At 39.9% G+C, this 24,542-nt stretch overlaps 7 protein-coding genes across 9 annotated transcripts; 1 reads left to right on the top strand and 6 right to left on the bottom strand.

Annotated features, from left to right (window-relative positions):
* Positions 1 to 187: 187 nt before the first annotated feature.
* Positions 188 to 2,951, bottom strand: LOC108820936 (heat shock 70 kDa protein 9, mitochondrial). The gene is made up of 6 exons (XM_018593968.2): positions 2,798 to 2,951; positions 2,645 to 2,706; positions 2,477 to 2,555; positions 1,835 to 2,401; positions 1,131 to 1,751; positions 188 to 1,052 (listed from the first exon to the last, which is right to left on the bottom strand). The coding sequence occupies exons 1-6, from the start codon at positions 2,870 to 2,872 to the stop codon at positions 411 to 413; spliced, it is 2,046 nt and encodes a 681-aa protein (XP_018449470.1). The 5' UTR covers positions 2,873 to 2,951; the 3' UTR covers positions 188 to 410.
* Positions 2,952 to 3,649: 698 nt separating this feature from the next.
* LOC130494390 (protein RMD5 homolog) lies at positions 3,650 to 5,286 on the top strand. Its single transcript, XM_018593969.2, has 2 exons — positions 3,650 to 3,804; positions 4,045 to 5,286. Exon 2 carries the CDS (start codon positions 4,065 to 4,067, stop codon positions 5,220 to 5,222), a length of 1,158 nt encoding a protein of 385 aa, XP_018449471.1. The 5' UTR covers positions 3,650 to 3,804; positions 4,045 to 4,064; the 3' UTR covers positions 5,223 to 5,286.
* Positions 5,250 to 8,531, bottom strand: LOC108820940 (glycine-rich domain-containing protein 2-like). Of its 2 annotated transcripts, XM_056993256.1 has the most exons (5): positions 8,207 to 8,531; positions 7,831 to 7,840; positions 7,582 to 7,719; positions 6,830 to 7,429; positions 5,250 to 6,750 (listed from the first exon to the last, which is right to left on the bottom strand). In XM_056993256.1, exons 1-5 carry the CDS (start codon positions 8,368 to 8,370, stop codon positions 6,238 to 6,240), a joined length of 1,425 nt encoding a protein of 474 aa, XP_056849236.1. In that variant the 5' UTR covers positions 8,371 to 8,531; the 3' UTR covers positions 5,250 to 6,237. The 2 variants fall into 2 exon arrangements, with proteins under 2 accessions (XP_056849236.1, XP_056849235.1); XM_056993255.1 differs by having other exon boundaries at positions 6,830 to 7,719; positions 7,831 to 7,951; positions 8,207 to 8,347.
* A 134-nt stretch (positions 8,532 to 8,665) lies between these two features.
* On the bottom strand, positions 8,666 to 11,489 carry LOC108820935 (heat shock 70 kDa protein 9, mitochondrial). Its single transcript, XM_018593967.2, has 6 exons — positions 11,337 to 11,489; positions 11,074 to 11,135; positions 10,918 to 10,996; positions 10,276 to 10,842; positions 9,581 to 10,201; positions 8,666 to 9,502 (listed from the first exon to the last, which is right to left on the bottom strand). Exons 1-6 carry the CDS (start codon positions 11,409 to 11,411, stop codon positions 8,861 to 8,863), a joined length of 2,046 nt encoding a protein of 681 aa, XP_018449469.1. The 5' UTR covers positions 11,412 to 11,489; the 3' UTR covers positions 8,666 to 8,860.
* Positions 11,490 to 11,641: 152 nt separating this feature from the next.
* On the bottom strand, positions 11,642 to 12,682 carry LOC108821159 (NAD(P)H-quinone oxidoreductase subunit M, chloroplastic). Its single transcript, XM_018594203.2, has 2 exons — positions 12,125 to 12,682; positions 11,642 to 12,025 (listed from the first exon to the last, which is right to left on the bottom strand). The coding sequence occupies exons 1-2, from the start codon at positions 12,674 to 12,676 to the stop codon at positions 11,825 to 11,827; spliced, it is 753 nt and encodes a 250-aa protein (XP_018449705.2). The 5' UTR covers positions 12,677 to 12,682; the 3' UTR covers positions 11,642 to 11,824.
* A 200-nt stretch (positions 12,683 to 12,882) lies between these two features.
* Positions 12,883 to 15,977, bottom strand: LOC108818971 (serine hydroxymethyltransferase 1, mitochondrial). The gene is made up of 15 exons (XM_018591939.2): positions 15,743 to 15,977; positions 15,592 to 15,642; positions 15,346 to 15,432; positions 15,140 to 15,261; positions 14,985 to 15,061; positions 14,783 to 14,907; positions 14,581 to 14,673; positions 14,400 to 14,492; positions 14,129 to 14,326; positions 13,945 to 14,049; positions 13,799 to 13,864; positions 13,641 to 13,718; positions 13,440 to 13,551; positions 13,251 to 13,361; positions 12,883 to 13,164 (listed from the first exon to the last, which is right to left on the bottom strand). Exons 1-15 carry the CDS (start codon positions 15,827 to 15,829, stop codon positions 13,016 to 13,018), a joined length of 1,554 nt encoding a protein of 517 aa, XP_018447441.2. The 5' UTR covers positions 15,830 to 15,977; the 3' UTR covers positions 12,883 to 13,015.
* Positions 15,978 to 17,661: 1,684 nt separating this feature from the next.
* On the bottom strand, positions 17,662 to 24,369 carry LOC108821822 (agamous-like MADS-box protein AGL21). Of its 2 annotated transcripts, none has more exons than XM_018594813.2 (7): positions 24,009 to 24,369; positions 18,955 to 19,033; positions 18,559 to 18,620; positions 18,363 to 18,465; positions 18,233 to 18,274; positions 18,034 to 18,117; positions 17,662 to 17,949 (listed from the first exon to the last, which is right to left on the bottom strand). In XM_018594813.2, exons 1-7 carry the CDS (start codon positions 24,188 to 24,190, stop codon positions 17,812 to 17,814), a joined length of 690 nt encoding a protein of 229 aa, XP_018450315.2. In that variant the 5' UTR covers positions 24,191 to 24,369; the 3' UTR covers positions 17,662 to 17,811. The 2 variants fall into 2 exon arrangements, with proteins under 2 accessions (XP_018450315.2, XP_018450318.2); XM_018594816.2 differs by having other exon boundaries at positions 18,363 to 18,462; positions 24,009 to 24,364.
* Positions 24,370 to 24,542: the final 173 nt, after the last annotated feature.

Raw genomic sequence — 24,542 nt, 5'->3', positions numbered from 1 at the left:
TACAAAAGACAATAATGAAGACTTTTAATTCCATTGGACATTCAGAAATCCACACATTTTCCTGGAAATTATTTCACAGAATACTTGTTAAAGAAAACAATTCAAATTATACAATCTCTATTCAATTCTTCATCCATTAACTTATTATATCCTTCAGTTATATCATAACTAAGGAGAAGACTATCGGTAACCTTATCAAATCCGGTTAACCGGTCAAGATAATAACCATAGATTCCAAGAAAAGACCAAACAAAGAAACCAAGAACTACATCCGAGTATCAAATATCTCAAGAATTACCCCCACAAAGGACGTTTTAACATACAAAAAAAGACTTTAATCAATTTTGTGAAGGATAAATGCATGTCAACTTTATTTGGAAACAAAACCAAGTTCAACCGGTTTACCTAACTCATTTCTTTGAACCGCTCGCCTCTTCAAACTCAGCTTCAGGGGTCTGCTGGTCAGTCCCGCTTGAACCTTCACCACCAGAGGTCCCAGACGAACCTGATCCCTTGGACATGTGTTCTCCAATCTTCGACACTGCCTTGTTGGCAGCTTCAAGCTTAGCCTTGATGTCCTCTATCTCTTCACCAGCCATTGCCGTCCTGAGATCAGACACAGCAGTCTCAATCTCAGAGGCAATCTCAGCAGGAATCTTCTCTCTGTACTCGCTCAAGCTCTTCTCAACGCTGTAGATTGTTGTATCAGCCGTGTTCCTAATATCGATAAGCTGCTTCTTCTCTTGATCCTTGTGTGAGTTGAGCTCAGCTTCTTTCACCATTCTGTTGATCTCATCGTCTGAGAGACCACCTGATGATCTGATTGTGATCTGCTGCTCTTTACCTGTTGCCTTGTCTTTGGCTGAGACTGTAACGATGCCGTTTGCGTCAATGTCGAAGGTGACTTCGATCTGGGGCATTCCTCTAGGCGCAGGTGGGATCCCAACGAGATCAAACTCTCCTAGACTCTTGTTGTCAGCAGCCATCTCACGCTCTCCCTGAAGAACTTTGATTCCCACTTGCATCTGGTTGTCTGCAGCTGTGGAGAAAACCTAAGAAGCAAGCAAACCACAATCAGCAATCAACAGATTCCAACTTAAAAACTGTCATCTAACATTGATTTTATTTACCTGAGACTTCTTTGTAGGGATGGTGGTGTTTCTGTTGATCAACCTAGTGAAGATCCCACCAAGCGTCTCGATACCTAACGAGAGAGGAGTCACATCCAAAAGAAGCAACTCCTTGACATCACCACGGAGGATACCACCTTGGATAGCAGCTCCCATAGCAACCGCTTCGTCAGGGTTCACACCTTTGCAAGGGCTCTTTCCAAAGATCTCAGCGACTATCTCCTGCACTTTGGGAACACGTGTCATTCCACCGACGAGGAGAACTTCATCGACTTCCTTCACCGAGACGCCAGCGTCCTTGAGACAGTTCTGGCACGGGCATCTCGTTCTCTCGATCAACTTGCCGACCAAAGCTTCAAACTTGGACCTGGTCAAGGTGATGTTCAAGTGCTTAGCTCCGGAAGCGTCCGCGGTGATGAAAGGCAGGTTGATCTCGGTTTGAGATGTGGAAGAAAGCTCGATCTTGGCCTTCTCTGCAGCTTCTCTCAGCCTCTGGAGGGCAAGCTTGTCCTTGGTCAGATCAATGTTGTCTGATCTCTTGAACTCAGAGACCAGATACTCCAACAAAGTGTTGTCAAAGTCTTCTCCTCCCAAAAATGTATCTCCATTCGTAGCTTTGACCTGATAAAGACAAAACAAATCATATAACCAGGCTAATCAAGGAGACAAAACATATGTAGAAGAAGACAGAACAAAGTCATTACCTCAAAAACACCACTAGAGATTTCCAGGATAGAAACATCAAAGGTTCCACCACCAAGATCGAACACAGCTATCACACCCTCCTTATTATTCATACCATAAGACAACGCAGCAGCCGTCGGCTCGTTAATAATTCTCTGGACATCAAGACCAGCAATCTTCCCAGCATCCTTCGTGGCCTGTCTCTGCGCATCGTTGAAGTAAGCCGGAACAGTAACAACAGCTTTGGTAATAGTCTTCCCGAGGTAAGCTTCAGCAGTCTCCTTCATTTTGGTGAGGACATTAGCTCCAATCTGACTGGGAGAAAACTTCTGCCCGTTCGCTTCAACCCAAGCGTCACCGTTGGGCGCCTTGACAATCTTGTAAGGAACCATCTTCATCTCCTTCTGCGTCTGGGGGTCATCAAACCGTCTCCCGATCAAACGCTTGCTCCCGAAAACCGTGTTGGTTGGGTTGGTGACAGCCTGACGTTTAGCTGGTGTTCCAACGAGAAGCTCGCCCTTCTGGTTGATAGCGACCACTGACGGTGTGGTTCGTGTTCCTTCTGCGTTCTCAATGACTCTAGGAGTCTGTAGAAAAAGCGAGATCAAAGTCAATACCTTTATTCAAACACTTGCACGAAAGGAGAGATACAAAGTCAATACCTTTCCTTCCATCACAGCAACGCAAGAGTTGGTGGTACCCAAATCAATACCGATGACATCATTCCCCACAGGCCTCGAGCTGGATCGAACACAACAATTACGAAACGATGAGTAAATAAAAACATTCCAAGGGAGATTCATGTTCAAAGTGAGGTTGAAGTTATATACCAGAAAGGCCTTGCTAAGTGACCTAACTTCCCAAAAAGAGACGTCTTTCCATTTGTAGAAATCTGCAGATTGAAGATTGAAGATCTCAAGCCATTAGTATTGAAACGTGAGATCTCAAGCTAAAATTGAAGATCGAGTGGGAAAATACTTAACGGATTTAAACGCGGAGACGGAAGCTGTGTGGAGTTCGCGGCGGCGAAGAGCACGTAGAAGGGCGACGGAGGCCATTTTTTGGTTGGAGAGAGAGTCGGTGGAGGAGAAAGGAGGGTTTAAGGTCGGAGATGGGACACGAATGTCTGGCTGCGTGTAGGGTTTAAGGATTTATAAGAGAATCCCCGTGGGCTACAAGTTGTTTTATATGGGCCTTGTTTGGGCTTATTGACATCATAGCCCAATCCATATTTGGTTGTTGTTGCAGATAGTGCTGTGTATTCTACAAACTTAATGTCTTAATCTATAAGAACTTGCTTTTTATGTCCTTTTTGTTTTAGAAAATCCAAGAAATTTGGGTTCATAATATTATATACATTTTAAGTGAGTATCATATGATTTTCTTCATAATTATATGTATGATTTTAAAGTATATGTACTAATATAAATATTTTAAATAAAATAAAAAATGTAAATTAGAAATACTAAAGTAAGTATATATATGTTCGTTATCTTTGAACATCCATTCAAATTCAGATATTATTGATTCAGATTTAGATATCCAATCTCTCTTAAATCAAAATCAAATATCTGTTCGGATATTTTGCTGATGGGTTCAAGGTTTGGATACGTGTTCGATATCACCTCAATAATATGACAGGAACTTTGGGCCTCTTCTTTCCTCTTTTACAATGACTAACGGGCTAGTTCAGAACCCAAAAATATCAAAGAGCTGTTATCGTGTACAATCTGCTCCACACTAATAAAAGAAAAACATTCGATATACACCAACGGTCAAGATCCGTTCGCCACCGATAGCACTGCACGTCGTCGTTTCACAGAACTTATACGAGACAAAAAAGAACAAGTTCCGACAAAGAGAAGCGATAATAAAATAAATAAACGAAAATAACAAAATCTGGTTCGTCCGGCGACAAGCAAAGGAAGGCGGTTCCAACTTTGATCCACCAACAACCTCCTCATCGTCAACCTCTCGTCATCATCATCAGGTACGGTTTCTCGTCCTTCTGTAAGTGCTATGTATTTAAAGCAAAGCGATCGAGAGAGAGATCGTTGATTTAGGTAAATTAGGTTCGAGATTCTAGAATCTTCTTGTCTGATCTGTGTATTACGGAACCATTTGTATTTACTGAATATGATTGGATGCTTTGGGTCTGAATCATTTACAAGAACTGACTCAACTTTGGTCAGAGATTTGATATGATGTGTATTGAATCTTTATCTCTCAGGCAACTATTATCACTTGTTAATGGAGTTAAAGAGCATTAAGGATGCGTTTGATCGCGTTGCAAACAAGCAGAAACTCTCATACACCAAAACACAAGAGATCATTCAGATGCTTTCTCAAGAACTCGACAAGGCGTTGATCTTATTACAGGAACAGTTCGATCACAGACCCATCCTTGCTTCTCTGAAGAAAACTTTACAAGAGAACTCTCCAATCGTTAATCAACTCGAAGTTACGGAGAAAGAACTCAACATGGCTCTCACAAAGTACCCTAAAGTCCTCGAGAAGCAGCTCAGCTCCGACATATCAAAGGCTTACAGACACAACGTCGAGTTCGACACACACGTCGTGAACCAGATAATAGCCAACTTCTTCTACCGCCAAGGGATGTTCGACGTCGGCGACTGTTTCCTCGTCGAGACCGGCGATGAATCCGAGTGTTCCACAAGAGAGTCTTTCTTCGAAATGCATCGAATTGTGGAAGCTATGGAGAAGAGGAGAGAGCTCGGACCAGCTCTCAACTGGGCGACCTCGAACTCGGAGAAGCTAAAGCAAGCACGGTCCGATTTAGAGATGAAGCTTCACAGCTTACGCTTCCTGGAGATAGCCAGAGACCAAACCTCACAAGAAGCGATCAACTACGCGAGAAAACACATGGCGGGATTCGCAGATAGCTCCCTTTACGAGATCCAGAAGCTCATTTGCTCTCTCTTATGGAGCAGAAACCTCGAACACTCTCCCTACTCGGATCTCCTCGCTCCTTCTCGATGGAACGATGCGGTGAGAGAGTTGACGAGACAGTACTGCAACCTCCTCGGGGAATCATCTGAAAGCGCGTTGAGTACAACGGTGAGTGCTGGGACGCAGGCTTTGCCTGTGCTGTTGAAGTACATGAACGTGATGGTGGCGGCGAGCAAGAAGCTCGATTGGCAGAGCGTGGAGCAGCTTCCTGTGGCTGTTGAGCTGTCTGAGGAGTTTCAGTTCCGCTCGGTGTTTGTGTGTCCTGTCTCCAAGGAACAGGCGAGCGATGAGAATCCTCCCATGATGATGTCTTGTGGTCATGTGCTGTGTAAGCAGACTATCAACAAGATGTCGAAGAATGGTGCTAGGTCTTCTTTCAAGTGTCCTTATTGTCCCACCGATGTTGACATCTCAAGGTGTAGGCAGTTGCATTTCTAAAACGTCTTTGTGTTTGTGTTTGTTAACTTTCTTTTTTTTAAACACTGCATTCATTCAAACATAAGGGAGAACAAGGAGATACATTGGTGAGATACAAAGCCAGCAGCACACATCAGTGACTCTGGAAAGAAAGCTGGACAAACCTAAGGTTTTCCAGAAATTAAAGCCCAAACAAGGGAAACCACGAGAACAACACCTAATCAAACTAGAAGAAGTGAGTATACAGATCAAAATAAACATTCACCAAAAGTGAACAATAAAACATGATGATTAACAGAGCTTCTTGAACAAGACAAAGCGAGGTAGTCATTCTTGGATCAACCTCTGGTTTGCGATTCCTCCTATGGTAAATAGCACATGCAATTGATAGACCAAAGCTTCAAACTCCAGGAGACAGAACACGTCTTGTTCATAAGTCATCAACCGGAAAATGATGGTGCAAAAGAATAGAAACGCCCATCGAAGCCAAACGGAAGAGAAGATCTCGATCGGATCTTGAAGTTAATGACAAGGAGTGAAACAACTCAAAACCAGGAACAACCAAGCTCAAGAGACTGAGAGGGTTGAAGATCGAGACCTGGTATGAGCCAAAGAAAGCTCAAAATCGACATGCAATTCAATCAAAGCCACATGCAAGGTTCTTAGATAGAACCAAATCTGAAGGATACAAGTATCCAACTCACTTCAAACTAGAAAGATCAACCGAGAGAGAAGGAAAAGAAAACAAAAGAAAAGAACGGATCGGCCCCGGCGCTAAGAAGCAACCGGAGCCGATAAGCCGGCAAGATCAAGCGGAGGTTTCTAGAGAGAAGGGAGAGGAAAGGTTTCTAGAGAGAAGGAAAACCTTTTTTGTTAACTTTCTAAAAATGTAGAAATTCTTTACATTTCCGTAATTATATTATAATGTTGCAAAACATGTTAAACATCTCTCATTTTAGTTTTATTATATGGTTTTAATCCAATCTATTAATATTACATATATGTAACTTAGTATGGTTCTTCTTTATTTGAGTAATCAAGCGGTAACGGTGTTGTTTGGAGCTTCTGGTGGTGATGGTACTGGAACATCTTCATTAGCATTACTCTTGATCATATTACCACATCCTCCACTGCAGTTACCACAGGAACCGCCTCCGCAGGAGCCACCACCGCAGCCGCTGCTCTTCTTCATCCCATTCCCACCACATCTTCCACCGCCTCCACTGCACCCACTACCACAGCCGCCACAACCACCTTCTTCTTCAACCAAGTTCACACTTTTTACACCGCAGCCACTTCTAGCGTTAAGCTCCTTAGAATAGCACTTAGCACCACCATTGATCTTCTCAGCCGCTACCTCAGCTGGAGCACTGACGTCCACATTCATCATTGTTTCTTCTTCTAACTTCACTTGATCAGTCTCCTCTTTGATTCCATTACCTTTCACCGTCTCTTTTGCCGCTGCTGCAAAAGAGCCTTCCTTCTTGAGAAGATCACCGAGTATGAAAGCAGATACTATTCCAGGCAAAACCATCCATTTCTCATTAGCCTGCATGCATATTTAAGTAACCCTAAAGTCAAGTAAACAAAAATGGTGTTTCTTGAGTGTCAAGTCTCAAAACATTTACCTCAAAAGAACCAGATTTCAAGTCTAGCAACCCTACAGCTTTGCCATAAGGATGCTCCCTTGAGAACTCAACAGCAGTCATGAAAAAACCTTGCTCGCTTCTCATCTTTACACAATGTTTTGGCTCATACTCCAGCTTCCTTCCAGAGTAAACTTTCACCATTCTCTCACCCATAATCTCAAACAAAGAACCATCTCTCTCACTTTTCTGCTTAAGCGACCATTTAGAGTCAAGCAAAGACCAATAACTCCCATCATACTCTGCCAGAACATAACTTCCACCACTCCCTTTCACACCAACCACTTGTCTTGCATCACCTTTCGGTGCTGCATCGTTAGCGTTTCTCATCTGAAGGCTCATCACCTCTGTCTCGGCTTCATCAACAACACGTGTAGACATCTTAGCAAGACGTGCCTTTCCGACAAGAGGGAAGAAACAAGAGTCTTTCAGCGAAGGTCTTGCTTGAACCATGTGTAGAACAGTCGGACTTGGAGATGGTGGAGTGAACGAGACAGCGACTCGCAGAGAGATGGGGTCCTTTCCTCTTTTAGCCGTTGTTGCTAACTCCAACCACTTCTCAACAGAGAGTGTAGTAGTAACCTGAAACAGAAACTCAGAGAGAGATAAAGACGCAAACCCTAAGGTTCTAGACTTAGAAGACATTAGCTGGAATCTAAGCTCTCCTGGAGGCTCACACCTAAACATAGCAACTTGCTTTTCACCACAAGACTCGGATAGAATAGTAAGCTTACGCTCAGCGTTGAACAGAGAATCAGGTTGTGTTTTACTAAACACAACGAACACCTTTCCTTTGTAAGCATCTGGTAGGTTCTTAACACCAACAATCTCCAAGATAACCTCAATGACTTGAACCTCTGGAGATTGTGTTCCTATTACATCTTCTTTAGCAGTTAACTTCTTCCCCAAGAAACCATAAGGAGATGCTGTAACCGCCTTTGGGGTATGGAATCAAGAAGTGAGATATGGATTTCAAGATTTACCGGATTGAGTCTGTGGCAATGCGAAACCCATTCACAGTCAAGAGGAGGAACTAATGGTCCTCCACAAATGGAAGAGGACTCAGTGTACTTAGAAAGCAAAGGAAGCCAATAAGCATTTTATCTGAACAACGACAAGAACAACAATATCATCAAACTTGAAACAAGAACCCTAACTTGGACTCCAAGTCTCTACACCCGGTAAAACTAATCCTAACTTGGAATAAAGAAAGCCAGCAAGCATTCTATCTGAACAACCATAACTAAGTAATCAAATTTTTGAAACAAGAACCCTAACTTGGAATCCAAGTCTCTACACCTTGTGTAACTACTAGCGCTAGGTTCTGAATATGATGAAAATAAAGAAAGAAAGATGCACCTGTAGATGGCTCTTTCAAGTGCAGGGCCGTCGTAGAGACAACGGTTGCGGTCAACAGCTGCGAGGAACTGAAGCTGTTGTTTGGCTGCAGCAAATAGGTCAACGCTTATCTCTATCTTCTGAGCTTCGAGCCATTCCATTTTTTGATCCATTTCCTCGTCCATCTCTTACGATAACAACTCAAAGATCCAGACAAAACGTTTTGATATTTTTGTTAATCTTGTTATCGTGCAAGAACACGCTTTTTAAAGAGAAGTATCAACTTGAGTTTGACAGAGAATTGTCTTCAAAGACCGCTAGTACTTACCAGTCCATAAAACTCAAAACCTATAGCTACTTAGCTTGATCTTGATCACTCTAGTCTAACTTGTGGACCAATAGTCACAATTTTTATGACCCAAGTGCATGAGTGATAAGACTAATAACTACAAAGTGGAGCATCACCCAAGGATCAACCGGTCAAGATAATAACCATAGATTTCAAGCAAAAACCAAACAAAGAAAGCAAGAACTACATCCGAGTATCAAATATCTCAAGAATTACCTCCACAAAGGACGTTTTAACATACAAAATAAACTTTAATCAATTTTGTGAAGGATAAATGCATGTCAACTTATTTGGAAACAAAACCGAGTTAAAACGGTTTACCGATCTCATTTCTTTGAACCGCTCGCCTCTTCAAATTCAGCTTCAGGGGTCTGCTGGTCAGTCCCGCTTGAACCTTCACCACCAGAGCTTCCAGACGAACCTGACCCCTTGGACATGTGTTCTCCAATCTTCGACACTGCCTTGTTGGCAGCTTCAAGCTTAGCCTTGATGTCCTCTATCTCTTCACCAGCCATTGCCGTCCTGAGATCAGACACAGCAGTCTCAATCTCAGAGGCAATCTCAGCAGGAATCTTCTCTCTGTACTCGCTCAAGCTCTTCTCAACGCTGTAGATTGTTGTATCAGCCGTGTTCCTAATGTCGATAAGCTGCTTCTTCTCTTGATCCTTGTGTGAGTTGAGCTCAGCTTCTTTCACCATTCTGTTGATCTCATCGTCTGAGAGACCACCTGATGATCTGATTGTGATCTGCTGCTCTTTACCTGTTGCCTTGTCTTTGGCTGAGACTGTAACGATACCGTTTGCGTCAATGTCGAAGGTCACCTCGATCTGGGGCATTCCTCTAGGTGCAGGTGGGATCCCAACGAGATCAAACTCTCCTAGACTCTTGTTGTCAGCAGCCATCTCACGCTCTCCCTGAAGAACTTTGATTCCCACTTGCATCTGGTTGTCTGCAGCTGTGGAGAAAACCTAAGAAGCAAGCAAACCACAATTAGCAATCAACAGGATTCAACTTTATAACAGTTATCAAACATTGATTTTATTTACCTGAGACTTCTTTGTGGGGATGGTGGTGTTTCGGTTGATCAACCTCGTGAAGATCCCACCAAGCGTCTCGATACCGAGCGAGAGAGGAGTCACATCCAAAAGAAGCAACTCCTTGACATCACCACGGAGGATACCACCTTGGATAGCAGCTCCCATAGCAACCGCTTCGTCAGGGTTCACACCTTTGCAAGGGCTCTTTCCAAAGATCTCAGCGACTATCTCCTGCACTTTGGGAACACGTGTCATTCCACCGACGAGGAGAACCTCATCGACTTCCTTAACCGAGACGCCAGCGTCCTTTAAACAGTTCTGGCACGGGGATCTTGTTCTCTCAATCAACTTGCCGACCAAAGCTTCAAACTTGGACCTGGTCAAGGTGATGTTCAAGTGCTTAGCTCCGGAAGCGTCCGCGGTGATGAAAGGCAGGTTGATCTCGGTCTGAGATGTGGAAGAAAGCTCGATCTTGGCCTTCTCTGCAGCTTCTCTCAGCCTCTGGAGGGCGAGCTTGTCCTTGGTCAGATCAATGTTGTCTGATCTCTTGAACTCAGAGACAAGATACTCCAACAAAGTGTTGTCGAAGTCTTCTCCTCCCAAAAAAGTATCTCCATTCGTTGCTTTAACCTGATAAAGACAAAACCAGTCACATAACCAGGCAAATGAAAGGATAATAGCAGAAGAGATAACAAAGTCATTACCTCAAAAACACCACTAGAGATCTCCAGAATAGAAACATCAAAGGTTCCACCACCAAGATCGAACACAGCAATCACACCCTCCTTATTATTCATACCATAAGACAACGCAGCAGCCGTCGGCTCGTTAATAATTCTCTGGACATCAAGACCAGCAATCTTCCCAGCATCCTTCGTGGCCTGTCTCTGCGCATCATTGAAGTAAGCCGGAACAGTAACCACAGCTTTGGTAATAGTCTTCCCGAGGTAAGCTTCAGCAGTCTCCTTCATTTTGGTGAGAACATTAGCTCCAATCTGACTGGGAGAAAACTTCTGCCCGTTCGCTTCAACCCAAGCGTCACCGTTGGGCGCCTTGACAATCTTGTAAGGAACCATCTTCATCTCCTTCTGCGTCTGGGGGTCATCGAACCGTCTCCCGATCAAACGCTTGCTCCCGAAAACCGTGTTGGTTGGGTTGGTGACAGCCTGACGTTTAGCTGGTGTTCCAACGAGAAGCTCGCCCTTCTGGTTGATAGCGACCACTGAGGGTGTGGTTCTTGTTCCTTCTGCGTTCTCAATGACTCTAGGAGTCTAAAGAAAACGAGATCAAAAGTCAATACTCTTACATCAAGACTGAAAACAAAAGGAGAGATACAAAGTCAATACCTTTCCTTCCATCACAGCTACACAAGAGTTGGTGGTACCCAAATCAATACCGATGACATCATTCCCCACAGGCCTCGAGCTGGATCGAACAGAACAATTACGAAACGATGACTAAATAAAAACATTCCAAGGGAGATTCATGTTCAAGTTATATACCAGAAAGGCCTTGCTAAGTGACCTAGCTTCCCAACCAAAGAAGTCTTTCCATTTGTAGAAATCTACACAGTTCAATACTAAAACTGTAAGCTTCTACTTCACAGAAGAAGCGAAAGAGCGAAAAGAACGGAACTTTATGAGAAAACGATTCAAACCCATCGGGTAATTTCAAATCCTAAAATCAGTATTACCGATTTACAGATCTGGATAACTAAAACGTGATATCTCAAGCTAAAAATGAAGATCGAGGGGAAAATACATACGGATTTAAACGCAGAGACGGAAGCTGTGTGGAATTCACGGCGGCGAAGAGCACGTAGAAGCGCGACGGAGGCCATTTTTTGGTTGGAGAGAGAGTCGGTGGAGGACAAAGAAGGGTTTAAGCGTGAGATTGGGGAAACACAACGTGTAGGGTTTAACCATTTATAGAAAAAGCCCCGTGGGCTACAAGTCATTATATGGGCCTTGTATGGTCTTATTGACATCATAGCCCATTTTCAAAATATTTATTTATAACATAGATCTTATATTTAGTCGTAATTGTGATTTGTTACCGTTTCTAAAATCATTTCATGGTTATGCGGATTAATAACTAAAATCAAGCATACGAGCATATCATAATATATACACATATGTTACTTATAAGACGAGAAAATGGGAAAAAAAAAGGAGTATTTTATCAACCCATATAAAAAACGTCATATATATTTTGATCTCCTTTGTCCACAACTTTGGTATAGAGCTGTTTTCATTATGCATCTTCTTGAGGCTGGTCATCTCCACCACCTTCAATGTTGCTGGTGTTGAACTGAACACGAGGCTTTCCCATACTGAAATTAAGAACTCTTGCATCCATATTGTATTGTATCTCTCCATCAAACAACATCTTCCTTATGTAATGCTCTACGTCTGATCCTATCAACCTTAGTGTATACTCTGTCAATGGTGCTCCCTGTCCAAAAAAAAGTCTAGCTCTTCTAACTACATCTTTATAAAACAAACCATATTCAATATCAATCTCTACATCTCTAGTTTTAATATATATTGTTACCTCATAGTGATCGACAAGTTCTTGGAAATAAGAATAAACCTTGTTACAGCTTTCATCTTCCCACACAAACTCTTCAGTTGGATCAAGAATCAAAGTGAGTTTATCCAACTGCGTCTGGTCAAACTCACAAGTCTCAGGATCTATATAAGCAGCGTATATCCTGACGTGGCGTGTCACACTGCTTAGCCACTCACCACCAAACTCTCTTGGCAAGCCTGTGCTCTTCACATTTGACTGTTTCTCCACTGGTCTCAATGGCGTTGGCTGCTTCTTCATCTGCTTCTCTGCTGGTTGCTCTTCTTTGATTGTCTCTATGTCTTGTTCCTGGAGTGTGTTGTCTTGCTCAGGGTTTGTCACCACGAAAGCCTTTTGGGATGTTCTAAATGGTCGGATTTGAGCAACCATGGGAGGCTGTAATAGAGATAGCTTAGGACACGCAGTGTAAGAGAATGCTGCAGCCATTTTTTTCTTGTCTGAAAAATGTGAAAGAGAGAGTTTATGTTGTGAGATGTTCTCTGGTTTACAGAAACATGGTCTGTAAAGAGATTTCATGAGATTGAGAACTGGCCACAGCTTATGGATGAGCTTCTCACAATTTTTATTTTTGTTTCCATTCTGTTTTTTTGTTTTATTTTGGTTTTGTGTTTAATCTTGAGTAACTTGAGAAGTAAAACAATCTTTTCTGTAAGTTACATGGTTTCTTGTTGTATTTGTTAAATCTTTTTCTGTATTTAGATCTTTTATATAACAGAGAATGATCTAAGAAAAGGATTTGCATAGAACGTTCATTATTTTTTTCTCATAGCATAAGATAGAGCACATGTATCATATCATCTATACATTCCATGGAAGTTCAAAGCATAGTAAAAGACTTGCATGAGAAGACATTTATTAGTTCTTGTACTTCATGGTTTCTTTCTCGAACCCAATTGTTGGGAACTGTTTAGCAAATTCCTCAACTTCATGGCGCAGCTTGGTAATCTCTGATTGAATGGTTGAAGAAGCTTCCATTGCTGACACAAAGTCTTTCAGCTTGGTTCCTAGTTTACAAGTTAAATAAGTTCAAGCATTGGTTACAAGAAAGTAAAAATCTCAGAATCAGAGATAAGAGAAAATGAGGAGGAACCTTGAGCTTCAGATTTGACTTTGAGAGCCAACTTCACAGCTTTGTCAAAGTATTCAGCAACTTTAGCAAAGTCTTCCTCAACAAAGCCTCTGGAAGTGAGTGCAGGTGTACCTGAAAATAAACAATGGTTTGAGAAAATTCCATTCAAGTATCAAAACAAAAATCTAGCTAACTATATATGATTCCTACCCATTCTGATTCCACCAGGAACCATGGCAGAAACATCTCCAGGAACAGTGTTTTTGTTTGATGCAATGTGAACAGCTTCCAACACTTTCTCAACTCTAGATCCATCAATTCCCTGTAAACAAAAGTTTAATTTATAAAAAAAGTTACAACTAAGAAAAGAAAGGAAGATTATATTATATAAATAAGTAAAGATCAAGTGACCTTGGGCTTCAGATTCACTAGAACCAGATGGTTGTCAGTTCCACCAGAAACAAGCTCATACCCTTTCTCCATCAGAGTCTGAAGCAAACAACAATAATAAAACCTTTTTATAGCTATAGTCACACAGTAATAATATGCATTTGGATTTTTTTTTTCACCTGAGCAAACTTTGCAGAGTTACTCAAGACTTGCTCTTGATATGCTTTGTACTCTGAAGTAGTTGCCTGCATTTAACAAACCATTTGAAAATAATTTAAAGAAACCGAAAAATCCAATAAACAAACATTAAATCCATTCACTGTACCTGTTTTAAAGCAACAGCTAGTCCTGTAATAGTGTGGTTGTGTGGACCACCTTGAAGACCAGGGAAGACAGCTTGATTGATCTTGTCTTCAAAATCATACAAAACCTTTCAAAGAACAACAAACGAATCAACATGATAACAGTGTAGATAAATCTTATAAAAACATTTTGTTTTGTTTATTTACCTCTTTCCCTTGTTTGTTAACTTCCTTAACACCCTTTCTGTAGAAAATCATGGCTCCACGGGGTCCACGAAGTGACTTGTGAGTTGTAGTGGTTACAACATCTGCATAGTCGAACGGTGAAGGGATTACACCAGCAGCAACCAAACCACTGATGTGTGCCATATCTGCTAGCATCACAGCTTTTTGCTTGTTACACACCTGCCAAAGAGTTTTTGGATCAGAACTCATTCTTGATTTACAACAATTTGTTATCCAATCATTTGAATATAACCTTTCGGATGCGGGCATAGTCATACAACCGAGCGTAAGCACTTGCACCAGCAACAATTAGTTTTGGCCTGAAAAGAGTAGCACTTTTCTCCATCTGCAGATCAAGATTAAAATACACATATGTATTGTAAGATTTAAGCATCTATATACTACCATGATGCTTGATTGAACTAATAGATAACCTGATCATAGTCGATGTAGCCAGTGCTCTCATCCAATCGATAAGGCATTGTTTCAAAGAAGATAGACACAGCAGATATCTTCTTGGTGTCAGTCTGATGAGAATTAAGAGAGAAAAAAAACTGCTAGTTATATACTCATAACAAGATAATGGAGGTTTAGATTTATGGTTTAAGAAAATTAACAAAGTGAAGTTGAAGGTACCTGATAACCATGAGAAAGATGACCACCATGAGGAAGATCAAGAGCCATGATTCTCTCATGAGGCTTTAGCAATGCAGTGTAGACATGGAAGTTGGCAGGAGATCCAGACAGAGGTTGAACATTGACTGTAACCACATGACTCAAATATAAGTCATCTAAGGATCATAACAAGTCAGGATACATGGAATGAGTAGTCAGTTACCTCCCCACTTTTCAGGGTCTAACCGGAAAGCTTCAAGAGCACGCTTTTGGCATAAAGTTTCAGCCATGTCTATGTACCTTCAAAGCAAAAAGGTAACCATTCTTGTCACTGAGATTAATCTAGCAATCATGTCTGAGATAATGAAGTGAACATACTCGTTTCCTCCATAGTATCTAGCGCCAGGGTACCCTTCACTGTACTTGTTAGTCATCACAGAGCCAACAGCTTGCATCACCGAGACAGATGTGAAATTCTCAGATGGAATGAGTTCAAGTCCCTTTTTGATAACATAACAATTACAAAGATCAGCAACAACTTTTACAATCTTCACTCAAAAAGGAACAAAGAGAGACTAATTAACCTTCCATTGTCTAGCTTTCTCAAGCTCAATGATGTCAGCAATCTCAGGATCAACCTCCTCCAATGATGCGTTAAGCTGTTTTGGCCACTGAAACGAGCCATTACACAAACATAGGTTTTATTAATATTTTCAGAACAAAAGTCATTGCTTCAGACGCAAGGAAACTATGTACAACGAGATATTGTTACAGAGGGGGTGTCAAAGGAGAGATGATATGAAAGGGAAGTTAAGTTAAGTTAAGCTTACAGTGACACGAGATCTCTCCTTGTCATCCACAGCTTCACTAGGCAGAGATGACTGTACGAAACAAGAAGCAAGAATCAGAAACCTAACCTTCTAAAGATTCGATTCCATGATGATGAGATATGATATAAAGGAGATATCTTTGGGAAGTTACCATGAAGCATGAAGTTGATCTGATAAGAGGACGAATGGGTTTGTCAACTGAAGAAGAAAGTCTTCGAAGAGCCATGGCCATCGCCATTTTTGCTAGACCTCTCTCTCTCTCTCTCTCTTTTTGGAAACCCTAGAGACAGATTTGAATCATGAACGAGAGAGAGACAGAGAAAAAAAAACAGATTGGGTTTATCCTGTGGGGAGATGATAGAGAGAATTGTGGCCTCTGCTTTTGGCTGAGCTTTCAGTGGTTGCAGAAAACTTTTGAATTTTTTCCCTCTTTTATTTTTATATTTTCTTAGAAAAGAAAAATCCATTCTTTTGGATAGACCTGAAACTTATTTTCCGTGATCCGTTTTCGATCTGAGATTCGCCCTGGATCCGCTCCGAAAATAGAATATTCGGAACGCCTGGATCCGAAAAATAAAATCAAAGATCTGTTGAAACCGAATCTAAATTCAGATATTTTAATTTGAGTCCAGATCCATCTTTTTAAAATATTTAAATTTTAAAAAATTTATTGATAATTATATTTGATATATTAACATTTATTCTTAAAATTAGTTTTATAATATTATATTTTAATTTTTAATATCATATTCATATTTAAAATCTTGTATAATTATTTATTTTATGTATTATTTTAGAATTTTAATTTTTTAACAATATATATTTTTAATTATTTTTACGAATCCAGATCCAGATTCGTGAGTAGTTTGATATCTAGACAGATATTCGGATTCGGATATCCAAAAACTTTGAATCCGGATCCGAATACTAAATACACGGGTTCGACGAATCCGATTTCAGATACCTCAAATTTTTTGGATATCCGAATCTGTTCAGCCTTACTTTTGGAAGCAATTTTCTCAAATAGTTTTTATCACAAAAAATAGGAAAATGAACGAAATATATTTTATTAAAGAGACCAAAGATTCTTCCGCCCTTACTTTAAAGATATAAAAATAAAACTAAACAAATAATTAAAAATAATATTTTTTTATAGTTTCAAATTATATGTTTTCAAATTCAAACTTTTTATAAATTTTTCGGTTTTATTTTTGCAAATTTTATTTCTAAAAGTCGAAAAAATTGAAACTATTTTTAAAATCTTTATTTTGAAATTTTTATATTTGTTTATTTTCTAGAAAAAAATTAAACCTTACCATTCTATCTGTGACAAAAACTTTGTAGGGATATCCTAGAGAATTTTTTTTGGATAACAGATTTAATAAGTTAAACTAAACAATTTTAAAAATATTAAAATATTTATTGAAAATAATCCAGCCCTTACATGATAGAAACTAAAGGCATCGAGCTTCTAAATCCAAAGCTAGCGGAATACAGTATAGACACCATTCCCGAGAGTCTAAAACCAACGGATGACTTACATGTCCCCAGAAACCATAATCAAGGCTTACAAACTAGCTAGTATCTTACCTTTTTTTTTGTTCAACCACAAACTATTATCTTACCAAGTCAGATCAGACCCAACAAACAACTCTGACAAAAGTAAAGAACAATTACGACAGGATGAAAAGACGAACATTTTAAGTGCACTTTTTACTGAAAATAAAAATCTTAAGTGTTGAAATATATATTTTCTTGAAGTGTATTATAGAGAATCCGATAGAAAAACAAATGACTGTTCCTTTGTCTTCAGTTAATTAGCGAATGTGTGGTTATTAAAAAGACCGGACCATATATCAGTATATACACTCAGGCAATATATAAACTCATGATGAGTATAATAAACACAATCTGAATTATATTTCTTCTGTATTATATATGCTTCAGTTATACAATTGAAACGGACAAGAGAAAGAAAAAAAATGATTGATGAGAATTTAGAAGAGACATGCTGCTTATCATGGCTTGGCTTCTTGAGAGGTTTCTAGTTTGATTCCAATTCAAGACCCGTATTCAAACACCTTTAGTTTATTCTTTAACATCATGGTATCTCCGCACATAAATATGTGAAATTTTAAACGAGTTACATTAATATATGAGACTGTCTATAGTATTTTTGATTCATCAAGATCATCTCAGAAAGTCTACTACTACATAGTGTTATTGGCTTGCTCTAGGTGGGGTCTCATAATCGGAATGATCCGGTTGGCTTAGTTGCAGCCGAATTTGATTGTGTGATTCATCATCCGCCACAGCTAGTTCACGGTGTATAAACCCGTTTGTGTTTGCTGTATAAGCCTGCAAGAAAATAAAAAGTCGAAGCCACCACTTCAAAGCTCTAATTTAGTTCAAGCAAATGAAGTTTGTGTATATGTTTTTTACCTTCTTGTAGAGCTCCACATTTTCTTGATGAATTCGTTGTACTTTTCGAGATAACTCTAGTTTCTCCTGATGAATGAGGTTCCTCTGCACCATCATCAGAAAATCGCAAAATAAAATTGTAAATTATGTTAGTTTGTAGAGAGTTTATATTGACATGTATAACAAATATACTGTATATAAGTACATATCTTATGGTGACCTTTTGGCTTAGTTCTTGGATTTCATGATTCATCATTTGTTCCTGTGGAAGCCGAAAAGCAATCAATTCTAATAATTCCATTATGCTATATAGTCATTCTTTGAGCAACACATTCTAAAATACAAAATACCTTTTTCATACGAATTCCACGCAAGCTTATCTCAAGTTGATTCTCAAGATTGTTTAGCTCGTTGACGCTCAAACCATTTAGTTGTTCCCCCATAATTTGTCTGCTTTATAGCAAACATGTAATCTCAATGTATAATTTTCTTCTTTTCTTATTAATATGATATATGTTACAAAGTGGTGGTAGTTCAAGGCAATACCTATGGTTTTCTTGCAAAACATGCAATTCTTGCCTTAGAACCGCAGCTTCTCTCTGCCAAAACTATAACACACAACACATCAAACCTTTTTCACGAAGTTATATTAATTTCATTAAGATGGAAGGGATTTGTATTAATTTACATACAAAATAAGCTTAACTAGCTCTTGAATTCTTTCCTTGCCAAAAAAAAAAAACAAAAACAAGAGGAAAAACAAAAACGTAGTGGCATGAGCTCACGGAATCGTTTCGTGTGTGTCTTAATAGGAGGGCGTCGCAGACGAAGCGAACATAACTCATCAAACTTTGAACTTAGTAAGCCATTTTTCATTTCAATACAAGATTCTAAAACTCAATCAGTTTAATCACATATTCACGTGGTCATCAAGATATGTACCTTGACTTCTGATGCGGGGTTCAGTAGTTGTTGTTGTTCGATCTTGCTCTTGTTGTATCTATCAATAACAGACTTCATGCTGTTCACAAGATTTGTTACTGGTAAGTTGATCATGGTGTATATTTCACTCATATCATATCAAGTTCTCACAGTAAAGAATATATAAATAAGTGTCCATGAAGTTGATTGAGAAATCTTACAACACATAGCCTTGAATTTTTGTGTAGTATATCATTAGTATGTGCAATAGTTCTTAGGTTTTGTAATAGACTATATAAATAACACAGACACACACTTATGTCACTAAATAAACTAAATAGACATAATGTCAAATGTAGGCTTGATAGAGCACTATCCAACAGCTCATGGTCGGAACTATACCCTTCGGGAAGGTGTGAGTACTTACGCTTTGAAAGCTCTGACCATAGACCTTTGATTACTTATTTTGAGCCTCTACGAAGGAAGAAAAAGGGCATATTCAGATATGACCGCCGTCTGAACAAAAACCCTGAAGTGTCAAAGCTGATTCACGACGTCTGGTTCCAGTCAACACACCTGAAAGTGAAGCAGAAAATTGATAACTGTAGGACAGCCATTATCAAATGGTCCAAAAAACAAAGAGAGTTGAACAACAAACTACTAGAGAGCTTGAAGGTGGACATCGAGAAAGAATCGATTGCACTACAACCAGACGAAGAGAAACTAGCAAGTTTGCAGAAAAAGCTATTTGACGCTTACAAGACGGAAGAGGACTACTGGAAGCAAAGGAGCAGACAGCTCTGGCTCCACTTGGGTGATAAGAATACTGGTTTCTTTCACGCCTCTACCAAGAAAAGAAAAGCCATAAATAAATTTGCTATGTTAGAAACGGAAGAGGGAACATACGTATACAAGGAAGAGGAGATAGCTGCAAACATACATGATTATTTTGAGCAAATCTTCACCCCCTGTCTCAGTGACCCTCAACTTATGGAGAGCATCATCTCAAGTGCGATATCACCGAGAGTTACTGATGAGCAGAATGAACTCCTCACCAAAATACCTCCAGAAAAGGAGATCAAGGAAGCCTTAATGTCCATACACCCCGAGAAAGCCCCCGGGCCAGATGGGTTCTCGGCGTGTTTCTTCCAAAAGAATTGGAGTGTTGTGAGAAGCGATATAGTTAAAGAGGTGCAGGAGTTCTTCATTTCCGGCTGTATGCCGAGAACCATAAATGAAACGCATGTTAGATTGATTCCTAAAGGGATGGGAGCAAAGAAAGTGTCTGATTACCGTCCGATAGCGCTCTGTAATGTGTATTACAAGACGATCTCTAAGCTCCTCTCTCGTCGCTGACAGCCTCTCCTCAAATCCCTTATTTCTGAGACCCAATCTGCATTCATCCCAAAGAGAATTATATCAGATAACGTCTTGATAACTCATGAAGTACTTCACTACTTAAAGACTTCAAAGGCAGAAAAGCAGTGTTCAATGGCAATCAAGACCGACATGAGCAAGGCCTACGACAGGTTAGAATGGAAATTTATTCGCCTAGTCCTAGAGAGAATGAATTTTCATCCTAAACTAGTTCAATGGCTCATGGAATGCATTACTACTGTCACCTATACGTTCATTATCAATGGCTCTACGAGAGGATACGTCCAACCAGGGAGAGGAATCAGACAGGGAGATCCTTTATCCCCTTACATCTTCATCTTATGCAGTGAGGTCCTCTCCGGAATGTGTGCCGATGCGCAATCGAAAGGACTAATCAAAGGAGTCTCCATAGCCACGCACTGTCCCTCTCTCAATCACTTATTGTTTGCGGACGACACCATGTTCTTCTGCAGAACAAACAAAAAGAATGCTGAATCTCTAAGAGCTCTACTAAAGCAATACGAAGCAGTGTCGGGTCAACGCATAAACAATCAGAAGTCTTCTATTTTTTTCTCGAAGAGAACCAATGCACAAACACGTACCCTTATGAAGACTATTCTTGGCATTGAAAAGGAGGGAGGAGTTGGGAAATACCTAGGCCTCCCTGAAAGCTTTGGCCGCAAGAAGAAAGATCTGTTCGCCTCGGTGGTGGACAGAATAAAGCAACGAGCACATAGCTGGTCATCGAAATTCCTCTCCAAAGCAGGGAAAATGGTCATGCTGAAGAGTGTGCTTGCGCCCATGTCCTCACATTCCATGTCCTCGTTCAAACTCCCTCAATCTCTTTGTGATAGCATCCAATCTGCACTTACCAGATTTTGGTGGGATGACGAACCTGAGCAAAGAAAAATGTCATGGATCTCTTGGGATAGGATGGCAAGAACTAAGAAGGCTGGAGGATTGGGATTCAAAGAAATTACCTTCACCAACGATTCGCTACTTGCTAAAGTTGGATGGAGAATCCTAAAGAATCCCTCCTGCCTTTTATCACGGGTCTTACTTGGGAAGTACTGTCACTCGGTTCCTTTCCTCAAATGTAAGGCTCCATCTTCATCCTCACACGGCTGGAGAAGCGTGCTGGTGGGGAGAGACCTGCTACTTAAACAAACAGGCTGGATGGTTGGCTCAGGAACTGCGATAAACGTGTGGGACGACCCTTGGCTCTCCTTCAGCGAGCAACGCAGACCGATTGGACCAGTACCGGAGCATTACCAAACGCTATGTGTCTCTGACCTATTCCTACCAAATACAACAGAATGGGATTTAGGAAAACTGGACGTTGTCCTACCATTCCATAAAGAGCAAATCCAACATATACGACCAAGCAAGCATGGACTACCTGATGAGCTTGTATGGCTCAAGAACCCGTCTGGGGAGTACTCCACACGCTCAGGCTACCTGACACTCTCAGAGGAGAGAGAGGGTGACACTCCTATGGCTCAAGTGACTCCCTGTAACTGGCTTGCGAACGTTTGGCATATAAAAACAGCTGAGAAAGTAAAACTGTTCATTTGGAAAACGTTACAGAATGCGCTACCTGTTGGAGAGCAGTTTGCCATTCGTAACATCCCTATCTCCCCTCTCTGTAAGCGATGCAATACAGAAGAATCGATCCTCCATCTACTCTTCCAATGCCCATACGCAGCGAAAGTCTGGGAGCTTGCTCCGCTAGCGACTACGATCAACACAGACTCCTTCAATACCTGTCAAGAGGCATGGGAGAGGGTAAGAAAAATCAGCTCTCTTCCCCCTTCTGGAATTGATGCAGGAACACTAAGCTCTTGGATTATTTGGTCACTATGGATTTCAAGAAATCAACTCACCTTCCAGAATCGCAATTTCACTCCAGAAGAAACCATGCAAAAAGCCATTACTGATGCTCGAGAATGGATTCTGGCTCAACCTCCACCAACCACAGCGCCGAAGCCTTTGATCAGATCGGAACCACCCCCTACTCATACTGGATTATGTCCAGTGTTCACCGATGCAGCTTGGAACCCTGCCTCTGGACAAGCAGGTCTTGGTTGGATTATTGATGATCCGGCTTCGCCATCTGAACACTCAGCGATCGCAGCTTTTGTCTCATCGCCCCTATTTGCAGAATCCTTAGCGGTCTTGGCTGCTCTAAACTCTGCTCTCTCTTGTGGGATCGATTCCATACTAATCCTCTCAGACTCTCAAGTTCTAATTAACATCATCAACCGACGGGAGATGAACCTGGAGATCTATGGCGTCCTTCAAGATATCTACCATCTACTTCCTGCATTCAAGTCGTCCAAGTTTATTTTTATTCCTAGATTGTCTAATTCTAAAGCTGATGCTGTAGCCAAACAGGCTTTGTGGGCCTCAAACATTGCTTAGCCCATTAATGAAAATTTAAGATTGAACAAAAAAAAGACATTAGTTTTCTTTTTCAATGAACTTAACAAAAATTGCTTCAATATTTTTTTTATCTTGGGTCTGAATAAGCAAGAACTTTGAAACAATATAATCAGGGTGAAAAGAATAAGTTAATACCAAGGCTCGATCATAAATATAATGCATTTCTATGCCGGCACACTTCTTATACTAGATCCAAGAAACAATAACATGTGTCAAGGTCTTATCATGCAGTTAGTTTTAATTATTGTAAACTCAACTATGCTAAGTTTTACATATATATGGTTCATGGTTCATTAACTCTATGATACCTGAGAAAAATGATATTGACACTTTCTCACATATATAAGATAAGTTTTTTTCGGTGCTAAATAATTAATCAAGTATATTATCAATGTTCTCTTTTTACTTGCTTGAATTTATGGAATCGTGTTAAATATGAGTGTATCAAAAAAAAAATCAAAGATTAGCTGGTAATGTATATGTTTAATCTATACTCTTACGATGGTACATATATCCATTAATATAGAACTGTCAATTAATATAAGTTGTCTCCAACTTTATTCTGCTAGCCACAGTATAAAAATTAACTCAGATGAAAGATTAAGGTCACTGTCCTGCATATATAGTGTCAGATATACAACTATCTGATATTTTTCATAATAAATTGTTCTATGCACAAAAATATACAGAGGGTGTTATATTTCTACTACAAATAGATTATTTATTATTGGACTAGGCTAAATCATCTCTTAGTTTATTGTTTTGAGCAATTAAGTACCTCTCCATACCAATCATTCAATTGTGTGGCATCCTCATAATTCTCTCAAAAACTGATGTGGACTAGGCTAAATCATCTCTCATCTATTTTTCAAATATTTCTAAAATTCGTAAAAGGCAAAAATGAGCCTTGAAAATTTCTATCACAAGCACTCTCATATTAAGCCAATTATAAAATTTAGAATTAACTTTTTCATATTCGAAGATATCATTCTTCTTTGCATCAACTTCTCCTCATTTCCAATCTTTCTTTGTTAACTGTACTAAAATGTGTCGGCTTACATACACATCTTAGTGTTCATATAGTAAAATGTAACAAGACCTACCACAAGATGCAAAAAAAAAGTCCACTACTAATGAGTCGATCATATAACCAAATCTGAATGAATATGTCGCACACGTATAGACTCACTTCCATATATATCCACACAAACAAGAATAGTAAATATTTTCAGATTGAATAACTTTAAAAGAGGAACCTGGAGCTGGCAAAGTCATAGAGCTTTCCGGTGCTAGAGAAGATGATGAGACCGACCTCGGCGTCACAGAGAATTGCTAGCTCTTTGGCTTTCTTGATAAGACCTTTTCTTCGTTTGGAGAAAGTGACTTGTCTACTGGTAGAATCATCGATCCTTTGGATCACAATCTTCCCTCTTCCCATCAATTGTGTTCTCTAATTGACTCTCCTGTGGTTCCTCTCTTTTCTAGGGTTTTTTTTTGTAGATCTTACAAAAACCAAAAAAGGAAACGAAGAAGAAGAGGGACGAATAAGGAGAAAGAGAAAGAGAGGAAGATTGAGCCAAGAGTCAACAATCTATTCGAGGAATAAACTAAAAAAATATATACATATGCGCACACATATATTCACACAGACTTACCTATTAATTTGAGATATTTTTCATAGATCTGATATATAGTAAGTTCTAGCCCAAAATATCAGTGTTTACTTTTAATAAATGGAGAGAAAAAATAAAAGCAACCAACGAATAGAAAGAAGTTTGTATAATGTTCCT

Source organism: Raphanus sativus, chromosome 8 (genome assembly GCF_000801105.2).
Source record: "Raphanus sativus cultivar WK10039 chromosome 8, ASM80110v3, whole genome shotgun sequence".
Lineage (NCBI taxonomy): Eukaryota > Viridiplantae > Streptophyta > Magnoliopsida > Brassicales > Brassicaceae > Raphanus > Raphanus sativus.
This window is presented reverse-complemented; position numbering and strand designations above follow the sequence as displayed.

Bases quoted from the DNA above. Each gene is read 5' to 3' on its own strand.
- LOC108820936 (XM_018593968.2), bottom strand. From the start codon at position 2,872: ATGGCCTCCGTCGCCCTTCTACGTGCTCTTCGCCGCCGCGAACTCCAC. The intron at 2,556-2,644 runs GTATATAACTTC...TGTTCGATCCAG, and splicing joins CACTTAGCAAGGCCTTTCTG to CTCGAGGCCTGTGGGGAATG. The intron at 1,752-1,834 runs GTAATGACTTTG...TGTCTTTATCAG, and splicing joins TCTCTAGTGGTGTTTTTGAG to GTCAAAGCTACGAATGGAGA.
- LOC130494390 (XM_018593969.2), top strand. From the start codon at position 4,065: ATGGAGTTAAAGAGCATTAAGGATGCGTTTGATCGCGTTGCAAACAAG.
- LOC108820940 (XM_056993255.1), bottom strand. From the start codon at position 7,861: ATGGGTTTCGCATTGCCACAGACTCAATCCG. The intron at 7,720-7,830 runs GTAAATCTTGAA...AAGATGTAATAG, and splicing joins ATTGCCACAGACTCAATCCG to GAACACAATCTCCAGAGGTT. The intron at 6,751-6,829 runs GTAAATGTTTTG...ATATGCATGCAG, and splicing joins TGAAATCTGGTTCTTTTGAG to GCTAATGAGAAATGGATGGT.
- LOC108820935 (XM_018593967.2), bottom strand. From the start codon at position 11,411: ATGGCCTCCGTCGCGCTTCTACGTGCTCTTCGCCGCCGTGAATTCCAC. The intron at 11,136-11,336 runs GTATGTATTTTC...TGAACTGTGTAG, and splicing joins CCGTCTCTGCGTTTAAATCC to ATTTCTACAAATGGAAAGAC. The intron at 10,202-10,275 runs GTAATGACTTTG...TGTCTTTATCAG, and splicing joins TCTCTAGTGGTGTTTTTGAG to GTTAAAGCAACGAATGGAGA.
- LOC108821159 (XM_018594203.2), bottom strand. From the start codon at position 12,676: ATGAAATCTCTTTACAGACCATGTTTCTGTAAACCAGAGAACATCTCA. The intron at 12,026-12,124 runs GTAACAATATAT...TTTTTTGGACAG, and splicing joins AACTTGTCGATCACTATGAG to GGAGCACCATTGACAGAGTA.
- LOC108818971 (XM_018591939.2), bottom strand. From the start codon at position 15,829: ATGGCGATGGCCATGGCTCTTCGAAGACTTTCTTCTTCAGTTGACAAA. The intron at 15,433-15,591 runs GTAAGCTTAACT...GGCTCGTTTCAG, and splicing joins AGGAGAGATCTCGTGTCACT to TGGCCAAAACAGCTTAACGC. The intron at 13,865-13,944 runs GTACAGTGAATG...TGTTAAATGCAG, and splicing joins TAGCTGTTGCTTTAAAACAG to GCAACTACTTCAGAGTACAA.
- LOC108821822 (XM_018594813.2), bottom strand. From the start codon at position 24,190: ATGGGAAGAGGGAAGATTGTGATCCAAAGGATCGATGATTCTACCAGT. The intron at 18,466-18,558 runs GTATTGCCTTGA...TTTGCTATAAAG, and splicing joins GTTTTGCAAGAAAACCATAG to CAGACAAATTATGGGGGAAC. The intron at 18,118-18,232 runs GTCACCATAAGA...ATGATGGTGCAG, and splicing joins TCCAAGAACTAAGCCAAAAG to AGGAACCTCATTCATCAGGA.